The 13,952-nt window shown below is 34.1% G+C and overlaps 1 protein-coding gene across 2 annotated transcripts; it reads right to left on the bottom strand.

The window, feature by feature from the left end:
• Positions 1 to 6,691: 6,691 nt before the first annotated feature.
• Positions 6,692 to 13,343, bottom strand: LOC147480345 (uncharacterized). Of its 2 annotated transcripts, none has more exons than XM_086578255.1 (8): positions 13,148 to 13,343; positions 12,355 to 12,746; positions 11,622 to 11,693; positions 10,441 to 10,505; positions 9,751 to 9,907; positions 9,253 to 9,342; positions 9,074 to 9,163; positions 6,692 to 7,101 (listed from the first exon to the last, which is right to left on the bottom strand). In XM_086578255.1, exons 2-8 carry the CDS (start codon positions 12,622 to 12,624, stop codon positions 6,952 to 6,954), a joined length of 894 nt encoding a protein of 297 aa, XP_086434381.1. In that variant the 5' UTR covers positions 12,625 to 12,746; positions 13,148 to 13,343; the 3' UTR covers positions 6,692 to 6,951. The 2 variants fall into 2 exon arrangements, with proteins under 2 accessions (XP_086434381.1, XP_086434382.1); XM_086578256.1 differs by having other exon boundaries at positions 13,055 to 13,228.
• Positions 13,344 to 13,952: the final 609 nt, after the last annotated feature.

Genomic DNA, 13,952 nt, shown 5'->3' with positions numbered 1-13,952 from the left:
ATAAATAGAATCTTTTTCTCTTGGCCGAAATTCACTATTCACTGGATTGAAAAAGAGGCAAGGAAAGATAGATCCAAAATTGGATCTAGCTTTGTGAGAAAGAAAGGGTTGGTAGATCGTTGCCCACCTGGCGTCAATCAATTCTAAAGAAATACAACAGAAGATCAAGGGGTTTTGATTGTTGATTCGGATTCATAGCTATTGGATTCTCAGAGTTATCACAGCCGATTCAAATGTATGTTTTCTATCCAAAATCGTGAGAACCCATTAATTCCGCTGCACATGGTTTTCGCGGTTTGTAGAGATTTGCATTCTGAAATAACAATTCCTACAGTAACCACCCGAAAACCTAGAGAATCTCTGAATCTAGATCCTTATCCCTAGTTTTTAGGTACATTAAATAAAGTTAAAGCCTTCGGATTCTGTGGGATCCGGCTGGACCTTGTTTTAGCTGATTACGAGCTTACAGTGAGGCTTGGCCCACATGCCATGTTGTGCCCTGGCTACGAACTAGGGCTAAGCCTGCATATATAAAGGATCCAGTCTAGGTGCCATGTCTAGAGAACATGCCTAGCTAGTCCATAGAGACGTTGTGCTGCTGGGCATTCTGTGCCTTGGCTGCGAACCCGAGTTAAGCATGCATATATAAAGGGTCTAGTCTGGGTGCCATGTCCAAAGAACATGCCCAGCTGGTCCATTGAGATGATGTGCTGCTGAGCATTCCATCGAGCTGGATGTCCCATTGCACACAATCGATCCAAAAAGGCCACAGAATAAGAGGATCAGATAATGTCATGTGGACCATTTATGAGGGTCCACACAGACACCATCAAAAACCTTATGCTAGATTGTATGATTCAAGACAATGAAAGCAGAGACAAGATCTTTGAGCTCAAGGAAATAATTAAAGAGATGAAGGAAAAGGAGAAAAACACTTGGAAAGATATTAGAAACAAAGACGAGAATAAAAATTTGAGAATAAAGAAAAGGAAAACACAATTAATGCCGAGGGTTTAACGCTTCTTATTTATGAAAGTTTGTCACTATTGAGTCCTTTAATTTTTAGTTTAAATTTATAATATTAGCTTAAATTTCATATATGATTTACAACTATGTTCAGTGATAATCCCGCTTAGCTTAAATTTATAAATATTAGGTTATTTATATGATTTATAATATTGGCATTTAGAATGCACAAGGATGTAACACTTGCCTAGAATGCATCAGATTATTCCCATTCTTCCTTTTAAATTCACCGTTCCAAGAAATAACATTCTTCACATATTTGCTCTATCTCCAACTCATCTTTCAAAATATTTGCTTTTCTATTAGCAATTTCATACATCATGGGAGCTATTACTGCGTCAACCATCAAGGCTCTATTTAGGCTAGGGCACAACCTTAAGGCTAGGCTATACGGCTAGGGGGAAGGAGATTGTTGGAAAGCCTTATTACAACTGAAGTCTTGCACCAGTGAGACAATCCATCTTGTTTTGAAATTAGCACAAGCCACATTACCTAGGAAACGATTACATCAACGGAAGGTATATCGGACCACCAAAAGCTGTGTGGCATCTACTGCTACAATTAGTTCTTACCATATTACTGGAGCAAATCAGAAATGAGACAAGTGGAGTAATGTTTAGCAAGTTTAGCAAAGGGTCCATGACTGCATCAAATGAACCAAGTAGAAGAATGTAAAAGCTCAACCCAAGTTCATCAACACAGTGAAGCTTTGACTCAAGCGTATGGTTAATTCAGAGAAAAAAATAAATAAAAAATAACTCTATCTAATGGGCTTTACTTGGGCTTTTTAAAAAAATAAACAATGAGGCCTAAACAATTTTAAAAGTTCAACAAATTAATGGACTATGGGCCAAAGTTTGGGTTTTTGTAAAATACATACATAATTAGAAGACTTTGGGCTTTTCACATTGTTCATATATTTTTTTTGCTAGATACGCTGTACATTTTCACCAAACGTTGAGAAATATTAGCAGATAAATAATAGTTCAGTTAATATGAATTTTATCGTTCCAATTCGTTGATTCTTCTTCCATCATATCTTAATGATTCAATATGTAAGTGCAAGTTTATACATGAACAAAAGTTCTTAATAAATAATACTCTACGACCAAGGGCGCGACTATGGGCCCACAGTTTGGGCTTTTGTAAAATACATCCGATAAGAGCCCAAAACTGTAGTTTTAACCCCTTAATAATATTACATTTAGACCAATTTTGTGTATAATAAATAAGAGTTACTACGGTTTACGTGTTTTTGTGTATTTCAGGTCTTGGAGTCAAATATGTGAAAAAACATGTCACTTTTGCAATGAAAGGAGCAAAGGTTTGTTGCTAAGAAGTTCTATGACTAAAGGCCAAGATTCAAGGAGAAAAAAATATTTTTAAAGCCGACCAAAGTTTGAAAAGTCAAAGTCAACGCGGGTGAGAAATAGAGCATAAAAGTCAATGAGAACTTCCATGAGGCAGTATCTTTGGACTCATACCTCGGAATTGGGCCTATTATATGTCAAAACGACCGGCTCGGAAAGAGCTTTCTAATGGTCCATGACTTTACCCAATCAGAGGAGCAAAAGTAGACGAAAAAGCTATTGTAGTAATTTTCAATAGAGAATCTCTTTTTATACATATGTAATTAGGTTTTGGGCTTGATTTCATGGCCTAAAACATGGCTCCAAAGCCCATGCACGAAATTGTAGACCTAGCCCTCTCCTATATAAAGAGGACTAAGGCCAAACTCTTAGAACCACCTAGGAACTTAGTTATTAATTCATAGACTTAGTTAATTATTCAAGTACTTAGTTTTTAATATAGTTTTCAATTCTTAGACTCTCTTCCATTAGATTAATAAAGCCAAGTTATTGTTCTTCATTATGTCTTCTTCTTATTTCTCTATTAATGATAGTCTGATGAATCTGAGCTAAACCTCTATTAGAGGGATTTGATGAAGCTTTGATGAAAACTTTATGTGTTAGTTAGAATTATTGCTTAATTAAGAGTTTCACTCTAGTAAGTTAGTTTATTCACCATGAGAATGGGTTAAACTTCCTCACATGCTAATTATTAGTTGGTAGAGATTGCCATGAATAATTAGGGATCAAATACTTAATCTTTATTGGTTAGGATTGCAATAATCTACACTACTACACTAGCATATTAGGAATCGATCAAAGTGGAATCAAATCCCCCTAATTCTTTCTCCATATTCACACCTTAGTATTTAATTGTCATAGTATAAGTTAAAACATCTTAATTAGCTCAATCACCATATTAGTATAATTACAATCCATTACTCTCATTAGTTTTGTTAGAATCTATTAAACTAGTGAAACTTACGTCTAAGAAACTAAGAGTAGAACGAATTCTCTACTCCACATATTGCATGATAAACGAGAGTAGAACTTTGATCATCTAGTGCTAAATCCTTTTGGTTTTACTTATTCCTAGCATAATTAGTTAAGAGTAGGTAAAACTATTGTTTTTAAGTTTATCACATACATAATTAGAAGACTTTGAAACAAGTTTATACATGAACAAAAAGTTCTTAACAAATAATACTCTGACCAAGGACACGACTATGGGCCAAAGTTTCGCCTTTCGTAAATTACATACATAATTATAAGACTTTAAGCTTTTGTGAATGAAGTCGGCGTCATCAATTACACGGTGGCTCGGGGAAGCAAAACTAGGAAATGACCACGAGAATTCAAAAGAAGTACTCAGTCATTGTTCTTAAATCAGATCATGCGAAGAAGGTTATAAAGCTGAGAACTTAATTTGCAGAAGTTTACAAGCCGATCAAGTTCATTATTCAAAAAAGAACTTATTCAGTGGCTATGTCAGATATCCAATTGCCTTATTTTTTGTCTTTAATTTTTTTTTTGTTTTACTGCATAATTACTTGAACCAAAAAACTAATGCAATATTTTTCCTGTAATTCTTGGAGTATCTAACTTCATAATACAAATTATAATAAGTGAGATATATTTGAAATGCCGAATTATAAATGATGATTTTCACATAACTGGACTTACTAAGAAGAAACAAAGCATCTAAAAAAAATTCATATATGGAGTTCACAATTGGAATTCATGTGATATCCCATTACAGTGTGAATGTCACTATATTATTTCCAGTGCAACAATGCTCCCAAATTGCAGCATGCTATCATATTATCAATTTTCAAATGCTTAAAATGATTGCTTATTATTCACCACATATTTTTTGAGTCATTAAGAACAATCTATTGCAACAAATGGCCCACATCAATTACCAGGTTGCATCTTATTTGTTTAATTTGATGTTATATGCCCATTGCCAAATTTTAGATCAACCTATTTGTCGCTCTTTTTATTAATAATTAAGTAAATGCTATGGATATTTCTCTACTCATAGATAACTCCACATTAATACGTACAAATATTTTTCAAAATATTTAAAAAAAATATATCATAACGGCACCCGTTTGTAGGATGGATTCGAAAACTAGTAAAATTCTTAATGCCTACAAAACCAAATACCAATGGCAGCAAGGTCTTGCATGTTTTTATGTCTAAAGAACACAAGTTTGGGAGCTGTGCCAGGCCGGCCCTCCCATTTTGAGGAGAGGGTAAAGGCCTAGATATGAAAGCATGAGGGCGGCCCTCAACCAACCCTCAAAGGCCCACATTAAGGCCCTCACAATTTCTCAATGTAATTTTATTTATATTTTATTAAAAAGTAATTGTATAAATAGAAAAATAAAAAATATGTTTTTCGTAAGTTAGTGCCTTATGTAGGCTCCTCCAACGTTACATGAAAAATCTAGTTCAAAGTAATAAATTGTTCCATTGTCGGGATATAAACCCGAGTTACTTCTCTATGTATAAGCAAAAATAAAATATAAATCAAAGTGATGTGATATGATATTTGGTATATGGTAATGAAGCTAGTTTTTAATCAACTTCAACTAATCAAACACAAATTATTCTATAACCTACAACACCACGTCATATTTTTGGTCTCATATACATTTCTTATTGATTCATGGAATACATCAGCACATAGAACCTAAGAACAAAACTTTTGAATTTTATTATCTTACATATTTTAGCCAAATTATTAATTAAGTACATTAACCAAAGTCGAGATTGAGAAAACCTATTATTTAAACGTGATAATTAATTTGTCGCGTATCAATTTAGCAAGATTATACTGTAAATAAAGAGTTTAATAGAGTAATCAAACCCAACCCTCTAGCCTAGCCCTCTGCCCTCAAACCCGGCCCTCAATTATCTAAATAGAAGGCTGAGGTGAGGGTTAAGGCTTCACAATTTTAGTATTGGTCCTCATAGGCCTGCCTCTCACTACATAAGAAGGCCGGCCCGACCCAGCCCGTTTAACACTCGGGCCTATTTGCAATTTGATTGAACAATAAGTACAATTTTTAAACATGAGCGATTGCACCATATATGAAGTTTTGGAATATAATCACCATATATTTAAGATGAAGTCTAACTAAAAAAAATCTTCCACGGGATTTTTTAAAGAAAATATTAAAATAACCAAAGCAAGTAGATGTGATCGTGGGGCAATTTCTAGTATAAAATATAAAGTAATATAAATAACATAAACATTGAGAGCACGCATGCAATCACAATTTAACTTGACTATGCTATGATTAGGAGGTAACCATTTGCATTGAATAATTGGCTTTCTCTTATACTTGAAGGAAATGCCTAACCTGTGTGCAAGAACTCTCAATGAAATAGAATCAGCAATATCATTAACATTGACCTCCAAGTAATGACACATTTCAGCTATCAAAAGTTTACTAAGATCAGAGGCTGTCATAGACACATCATTAAACCGTCTATTGTTCCTTTCCCTCCATATATAACCAACCAATTACTGCACAAATGAAAGCCTTATAAACTTCAACAGGAGGAGATTTCCTTTTACATAAGTTTAAGATGTTACACCATTCTCAAATGGAGTGGTGAACCGTGGCAGTGAGACCTAGTGCCTTCTTAACCTGAAACCAGACAATCTTGGAGTAGTTTCAGTCAAAATAAAGATGTTTAGAGTTCTCAGAGCTATTGTTACATATGTAACAAGGCCTTCGGAGTAGTTTCAGTCAAAATAAAGATGTTTAGAGTTCTCAAAGCTATTGTTACATATCAAAGAGTTGAAGACTTTCTTATATACCAATCAATTTTGGGTGGGCATGCTTCCTGAGAATAACCGCTAAGCATTAAAAGAATACTTCGGCATCACTAATCTTCCCCAAACTAGTCCATACCCGTTATTAACTGGACTTCTAGTTCTTTTAAGACTATCATATGCTGACTTAGTAGAAAATTCCCTTAAAGCAGTCTGAGTCCAAATAATCTTGTCCTCATGTAGAAGATTAAAGATATCAATGCTTAGAATGCTATTCTTGAGAACTCCTGCAGTTAAAGGGCGTACAACATAGTTCCACCTTCCATTATATCAATAAGCTTACTAACTCTGGCATTCTCACGGAAAGAGAATAGAGTACTTGCTTCACTGTTTTTAAACAATGGTGCATTCATATACCATATATCATGCATAGATAAGTTTGATTCCCACACGCATGCTACGATCACCTTATGCAGATATTATAAAAACAGATATTCTTGATAATCTACTCAGGGCAGTCAATGACTTTGAGCAACATGACTTCCAATATTTCATAATAGTCAACACTTTATGTACACACATCAGAGATGCAGAAAAATGTGCAACAGCCTGCTTAAAGGCGCCAAGCCTTTAACAATGTTGTAAATACAACGACAATTTATGGAAAACAAATTTTCCATTTATGATACATGACCAGTTGCAAATAACAGAAACACTCTCGAATTACCGAATTCTTTTAGATCTCTCTTCTAATATGGCAACTGGTAAAGAGTCTAAGTAAGTCAATTAGACAGACTCCTGACGAGGAGTTGACGCAGATGCAGGTGCAGGTGCAGGCGCCGGTGCTACTGTAAATTGAAGACCTCCTCTTTGCCCCGGTCGAAGTCCAGACTGAATCAGGAATGCAACTTCTGTAGCTGCCAATCTTGCTGCTTCCTGGTTTTATGAAAATAGCACTCATAAGCAAAATACTATAAAAGGAATCCCTACACTCATTTACCATTCATATGTGACTTCTCACTAACTATATTCCACTTCAGCAGAATATGACAATCAAGAGTAAGTTGCACGAATAAATTGTACTGTGAAAACTAAAGAGGAACACACTTGAAAAGGCTCAACACCTTAACAGGATACATATCATCTTTTTCAAATAAGAATTTTATAAATTGGTACCAAGTTAATGTTCCATGTTTACAGCGCGAATATCATTTATTACTCAGAAACTTAAAAAGTTTCTAGTAACAGAGGGACTCTATATATATATAACATACAGTCCTTCTCTTAAAAGTAGCTACTTAAAAGTAACTACTTAAGTTAACTTTAAAATAAGTACGTAAATAAAACTTTACCTACAAAATGAATTTAAACCTATTTTTTTGTGGATATGATATACTCAATATTAAAATCATCTCTACAAAATTTTAGCTCATTTGGAAACCTCTAACATTGGGAAAATACAATTACAAAAATTCAACATTTCTGGACCGTTAGATTTCTTTTTAAAGATAACAACAATTTTTATCTATGTTAAAGGTTTCCGAATAAGTTGAAATTTAGTGGAGATACAAAAAAATTAGGGTTGAATTCATTTTCTAGGTGAAGTTTTACTTACGTACTTATTTTAAGTTAACCTAAGTAGCTACTTTTTAAAGAATTACTATATATATAGAGAAAGAGAGAGCTGATCTTAGAAGTACATACTTATTTTAAGTTAAAATAAGTAATCAAATAAAACTTCACTTAGAAAATGAATTCAACCCTAAATTTTTATGGGTATGACCTACTCACAATAAAGATCATCTCCACAAAATTTCATATTATTTGGAAACCTCTAACCTAAGCAAAAGATGATTGCAAAAACTCGACATTTCTGGACCGTTGGATTTCTTTTTAAAGATAACAACAATTATTAGCTAGGTTAGAGGTTTCCAAATAAGCTCAAATTTTGTAGAGATGATCTTTATAGTGTAGGTAATACCCACAAAAAATTAGAGTTGAATTCATTTTTTAGGTGATGTTTTTTTTACGTACTTATTTTAATTTAAAATAAGTATGTACTTCTAAGATCGGGACTGTATATATATATACAGTCCTTCTCTTAAAAGTAGCTATTTAAGTTAACTTTAAAATAAGTACGTAAGTAAAACTTCACCTACAAAATGAATTTAAATCTATTTTTTTGTGGATATAATATATTCAATATTAAGATTATCTCTACAAAATTTCAATTCATTTGAAAACCTCTAACATTGGCAAAAAACAATTACAAAAATTCAACATTTCTGGACCGTTAAATTTCTTTTTAAAGATGACAACAATTTTTATCTATATTAGAGGTTTCCAAATGAACTGAAATTTTGGGAAGATAATCATTATGGTGAGTGCTTCATAACCACAAAAAATTAGGTTTGAATTCATTTTGTAGGTGAAGTTTTACATACGTACTTATTTTAAGTTAACTTAAGTAGCTACTTTTTAGAGAATTACTATATATATATATATATATATCACATGAAATTAAGATCATTTTACCAACTAAGTACAATGTTTAAACTGGAATCCACTTTATACTCGATCATTAGGCATAGTGCAACAACAAGACACAGCTGTTATCATTTAAACATCCAAAAAAGAGAGATTTATATACATAATAGTGATAATACTAACAGGTATTATTGATGGAAGGACATGAAGATAAAAGTAAAGAGAGTATGGAAAACAAGAATACAAAAGCTAGTTCTAAGGAACATAGCATACTCACTCTCATGCAACTTCTGGACCAACTAAACAACTAGTATCATGACCAGGTGAGTACCTAAAGAGTAGACCCTTAGGAGCACACTGGATCTAATTTTCAAAGACATACACGTCTACACTACTCTGACGCAATAAGAGATTTACTAACCTGTCTCTGCCTTCGTCTTTGTAAGATACTAATTGCCCAGGCCATAATGTAGCATGGCAAAAGAAACCCAGCAGCCCGTAACAGAAACAGCTGTTCAGCATCAAGGAGTCACATATTACAATCATAAAATGTAATTTAAACAAAGAATAGAATGGTAAAGATGTTTTCCATCAACTCACAAAGAAAAATGTTGATGCGTCGCCCTCCTCCCCATCACCATCAGCATTAGTGATATTCAATGCATGCCTTAACAGCAGAAGTGCCATTAACTGCAGCGGAACAAGTAAGATGAACCCCCAACTAATTTCAAAGACCAGACCACAAGACAAGAATAATAAACACAAACGAAATAGCATTATTTTGAACTCATATAATTCCTAAATTATTATGTAAAACAAAATTATAAACTTTCCTTAGGCATCAATGAACTAGTTCTGCTGCCAAGCAATTCGTTCTCGGGGCATTTTATAAACCGATAAACTGATGATGTCTAAATTCTTTACATAATTTACTATGAGTATAACTGTCACTTTATCAGCACGCTTTTCCGCATCACAATATTTTTAATATTCTATATTCCTTCTAATTAAAATACCTAACAAAAGTCGAGATTCAGCCCGTAAAACCTTTTATTCTTTTTACTAGTGTCTGAAATATTATAACATAGCAATACTTACAATTAGGGCAGCGGAGCGACAAAAAGCAGCTCCACTGGCATTCGTAGCTTCATACTCATCATAGTCGGCCTCCATAAAATGGCGCTCCGCTGCTGCCATTGCCAAGAGTCGAGGATCATGCAAATCCAGGGGAGTGCCAGAGATTGTCCAACCCTCACTGCAAAATGTGAATATAATAATAATACAATTGAACATCGATTACTAAATTTCCATGCGGATGCCTTACAGCCTAAAAAGAGATAGTACTGAACCCACCCCACCCCCCTCAAAGAAAGTACTGGTCCGGCACAAAAAAACAACTGACTAAATTGTTTAAGCTGGTCTAGCACAGCAATCCTTAATGTTGAACACCCATTACTACACCACAATAGTCTCCACTTGCATGGAAAACACTTTCCTTGCTGAGGTTATATACCCCCCACCCCCTCCCCCGTGCCCAAAAAAAAACAGATAGGTAGAGATAGATATCACGAGTATGGAGAGAGGAACAGAAAGAGAAAGATAAGGAGGGGTGAAAGAAATAACTGAGTACGTAAATTATAAGACACCACATCCAACACTAACCGGTGAATGAATTTCATATAAAGAAAATCCCTGGTCAATATAGGAGCCAAAGTGCACTTCTCTCAATTCTTATTGGTAAGAAAATAAAATTGAATAATGAAAGCATGCTAAAAGTTAAAAACCTACCTGATATCAATGGCGGTGGCATCCTGAGATGAAGGGGGTGGAGCAGTGTAACCAGGCTGGTACGGCTGTTTGACACAGCAAAAAATTAAAATGGAAATCAGATCAGATGAAAGTACAATGCAATCATTATACAACCATGAGTACAGGAGGGCCATATGTACTCATGTCCTACAATATTATGCACGACTCAAAATGGGTAACATGTGAAGAAATCACTGCCTGACTTCTTTATAAAAGCTCAACTATTGCATAAAACGTCAATTGAAAACAAAACAATCTGGCAAACCCATTTATCCTGAAAGTTCAAAATGAGACTAAAAGCTTTGGAGTGATATCTATTTGTCAATATGGTATTAATCATCAAATGATGGACCATCCCCACCAAATCCTTGTTCAATTAATCAATAAAATGGCACTTACAGAAACCATGTCAAGAAGTCGTAAACAAACACACAACTCTCCTCTAATTTAATAATATTATAGTACTACAATAGGATGTGCAGTGTAAAATGGACAAAGTAGCACGAGATACTCTCTAAAGTGGGTCCTACATATATTATGTCAAAAAGTCGTGAACAAACATACAACTCCTATCATACAAATATTACAATAAGAGATACAGTAAGATGTGCAATATGAAGGATATAAAAGAAGCTCAGAATAAGTTCCACTTCCTTTTTGTTGTCTCTTCTTTGTATTTTACGTTTTAAATTCCTTACGAGTGGTCGGAGTGGAGACAAACTTAGAAAGTCTCTTGCCATAAAGTAGCTCAGAATGCTGCAGGATTCCAATGTATTGTGTCCAAGATCAGAACGAGCGTGCCAGAGGATGATGTTTAACATGAGTCCCCAAAACAAAACTAATGCTCGGAATCAGCTTTCTAACGTATTTCTTGAGATACTAGTAAGATAGGTATGGTTTGCACAACGGGTTTTCTTAAAAATTAAGTTACTTATCCAAAGCAACCAGAAACCTCATTAAAACAAGAGCAAAGGATAGACAATTTACCACCAGCAACTCTCTTCCTCATTTTAAAATCTTATGAACTCCTTTTAATTAACAACCAAAACAGGCTCATGTACATTCTACGGACAATAAACCCATATACAAGAACAGTAACTCAAACTAGCCAAAAATAAAGTTGATTTCAGACATGCCGAGAGAGAGAGAGATGCATGTACCTCATGGCAGATTTCACAAGTTGTATCACCTTTCTCATTGCACCAACGCTGAACACACTTTCTGTGAGCAAACTGTATAACTCAAAATACACACATATTAGCATATATACATATTAATACAAGAAAGGAGAAGGATTGTTAAAGGAAAAAAAAAAAAAAAAAACTCCATACTTCCAAAAGATAGTGTAAACTATTTCGAAGTTACCACATATATATACTAAAAAGTGAGCATCGGAATTTGCATAGATACATGTGCAGCACATGAACAGGAACATGCATAGACAATTCACAATGTAGTCCAAAATAAAAGAAGAGATTTAAACAAAGGTGGTACACTGACTTCTTGAGCCATACAATTCAAACTCTTGAAAAAAGTTGGAAGAAACGGTAAGAATCTTCAGTAAATACATAACATACAAATCAAATCATTTTGAAAAAGCAACTAAACAACTTCAATCCATAGCATATAATCTGATGGAATCCATAACATTATATACCGATGCCTCAACCAAAGAATTGCTATTGAGATTATTTGATGATTCTATCACAAAACGGTATCCTCCTTCCCATAATGATAAATATTTCTTACTTTGCTAGAATTCCATACTAGAGAAAAACGTTTTGAGAAAATTACACATACTAATATATTTCCCACGACCCAGATCCTTAGAAAAATTTATCGAGTAAAAAGTAATACCTACAAGCACTTACTGAGAAAGAAGAAAGTGTTTACCTTCAAACTGCCACTGCAAGCGCAAGGAGTCTCCAAATTTTTTATACTGTCTTCTTCCTGACAAATACGACATTCCACAACCTGAATAAGTGGTTCTTCTTCCTCAGGAACCTCCGATTCTTCCACTGCATTCTTACCACCAGTAGGGAAAGCAGAAGTATTGGAAGATGAACCTTCCCCAGTTGATTTTGATGCCTCATCCGGTAAAACAGATTGCGATGTTGCGGGAGTTATAAGTCGGTCGACCAACAAAACCACATGATCACTCATTTTTCAATAATATCCCCTCCTCCACAATAGATCTTTCACTTGAATCTTCGATTTCCAATTACTACAAAGTAAATCTTCAAGTTAACCCTCACAAAAATCAATCAATGCCTGCTCACAAACAGCTGCAGTTCAAGAAAATTCACCATCAAACACCATCAAAAGATCCAACATTACTACTAAAAATTCAACACAAATCCAAATCTCTTAAATCCCTAAATTTCAAACACAAATTGACATTACCAAACAAAGATAAAAGATCTATTTAAACAATAACATCACATAAAACTGCTAAATTTTCCCAAATAATAGCTGCAAAAACCCTAGGACAACTCTTCAATTCACTTAAACCATAATTTCTACATCAAAATCTAATCTTTTTGAATTAATCAAGAAATTATACTTGAACAAAGCCAATATAACTGAAAATTACATGAAATTTCACAGCTTTTTTCACATCAAACCTACAAAAAAACACAATCAATTGAACGAATAAAGCTTACAATATTGAAATTGAAAGTTTTACCTAGCGAATTTTTCAATGACCGCGTTGAAGAAAAAGTTTCTTTCTTTTGGATTTGACTGTAAGTCTTGAAAAGAAAACGTTGAAATGTTACAAAATTTTCATGTTTTTTAATTTAATTTATTATTATTGCAAAAGTAAAGACACGTGTATGTTGGATAAAGATTTGACAGATATTTGCAAGAATATCTTGTACCATAGTTAAAACTTATCCATCGTTCGATACTTGAATCGGTTGTTTGTTGCAAGAATGTGTCATCAGTTATTGATAGGATACAAATCCTAGACGTTTATTTGACAAGTGGAGTATATCTCGAGGTGATTTGAGAAGTTTTTATTAGTTTTACAATGCTACGTGGCGCAGAGAAGTATTTTGGTTAACGTGTTGTGTTATGTTATGTTTCCAAGTTAACGCGGTTTTATCTACTCGCTTTTTAATTTGTCCCTAGGAAATTTCTCGGATAACACGAGGTCGAAGTTTCCAGGACAGGAATTTTAGTGGGCCAGGCTGAGAATTGGAAGTTTCATGGAATGGGCGGGAGTAATAATCAGGTTGGGCCAAACGTTAATCATACCGTGCGTAAGAGCATTTGCAATGCAGGTGATAGCAGTAGATTTTAGCCTGACCGGTAAACAAAATATCGCAATCTGAAAGGTGATAAAAAATATCGGCGGGATGTTGGATTTTTGACATAAAAATTACTCCGGACCGAATATCACGAAATTTAAAAAAAATCGAAAAAATCCGAAAAATATATCTAACATCCCGTCAGAAAAAAAAACCCATTTTTTAAAAAAAAAATCCAAC

This window comes from Coptis chinensis, chromosome 8 (assembly GCF_015680905.1).
Source record: "Coptis chinensis isolate HL-2020 chromosome 8, ASM1568090v1, whole genome shotgun sequence".
Classification (NCBI taxonomy): Eukaryota; Viridiplantae; Streptophyta; class Magnoliopsida; order Ranunculales; family Ranunculaceae; genus Coptis; species Coptis chinensis.
The sequence above is the reverse complement of the archived record's forward strand: the minus strand, read 5'-3'. Positions and strand labels throughout refer to the sequence as shown.

What these genes read in the sequence shown, in the direction of transcription:
- LOC147480345 (XM_086578255.1), bottom strand. Translation starts at nt 12,624, where the DNA reads ATGAGTGATCATGTGGTTTTGTTGGTCGACCGACTTATAACTCCCGCA. An exon ending in GCCACCGCCATTGATATCAG is followed by an intron (nt 9,908 to 10,440) that starts GTAGGTTTTTAA and finishes CACATTTTGCAG; the next exon opens with TGAGGGTTGGACAATCTCTG. An exon ending in AAAGACGAAGGCAGAGACAG is followed by an intron (nt 7,102 to 9,073) that starts GTTAGTAAATCT and finishes TCATAAAACCAG; the next exon opens with GAAGCAGCAAGATTGGCAGC.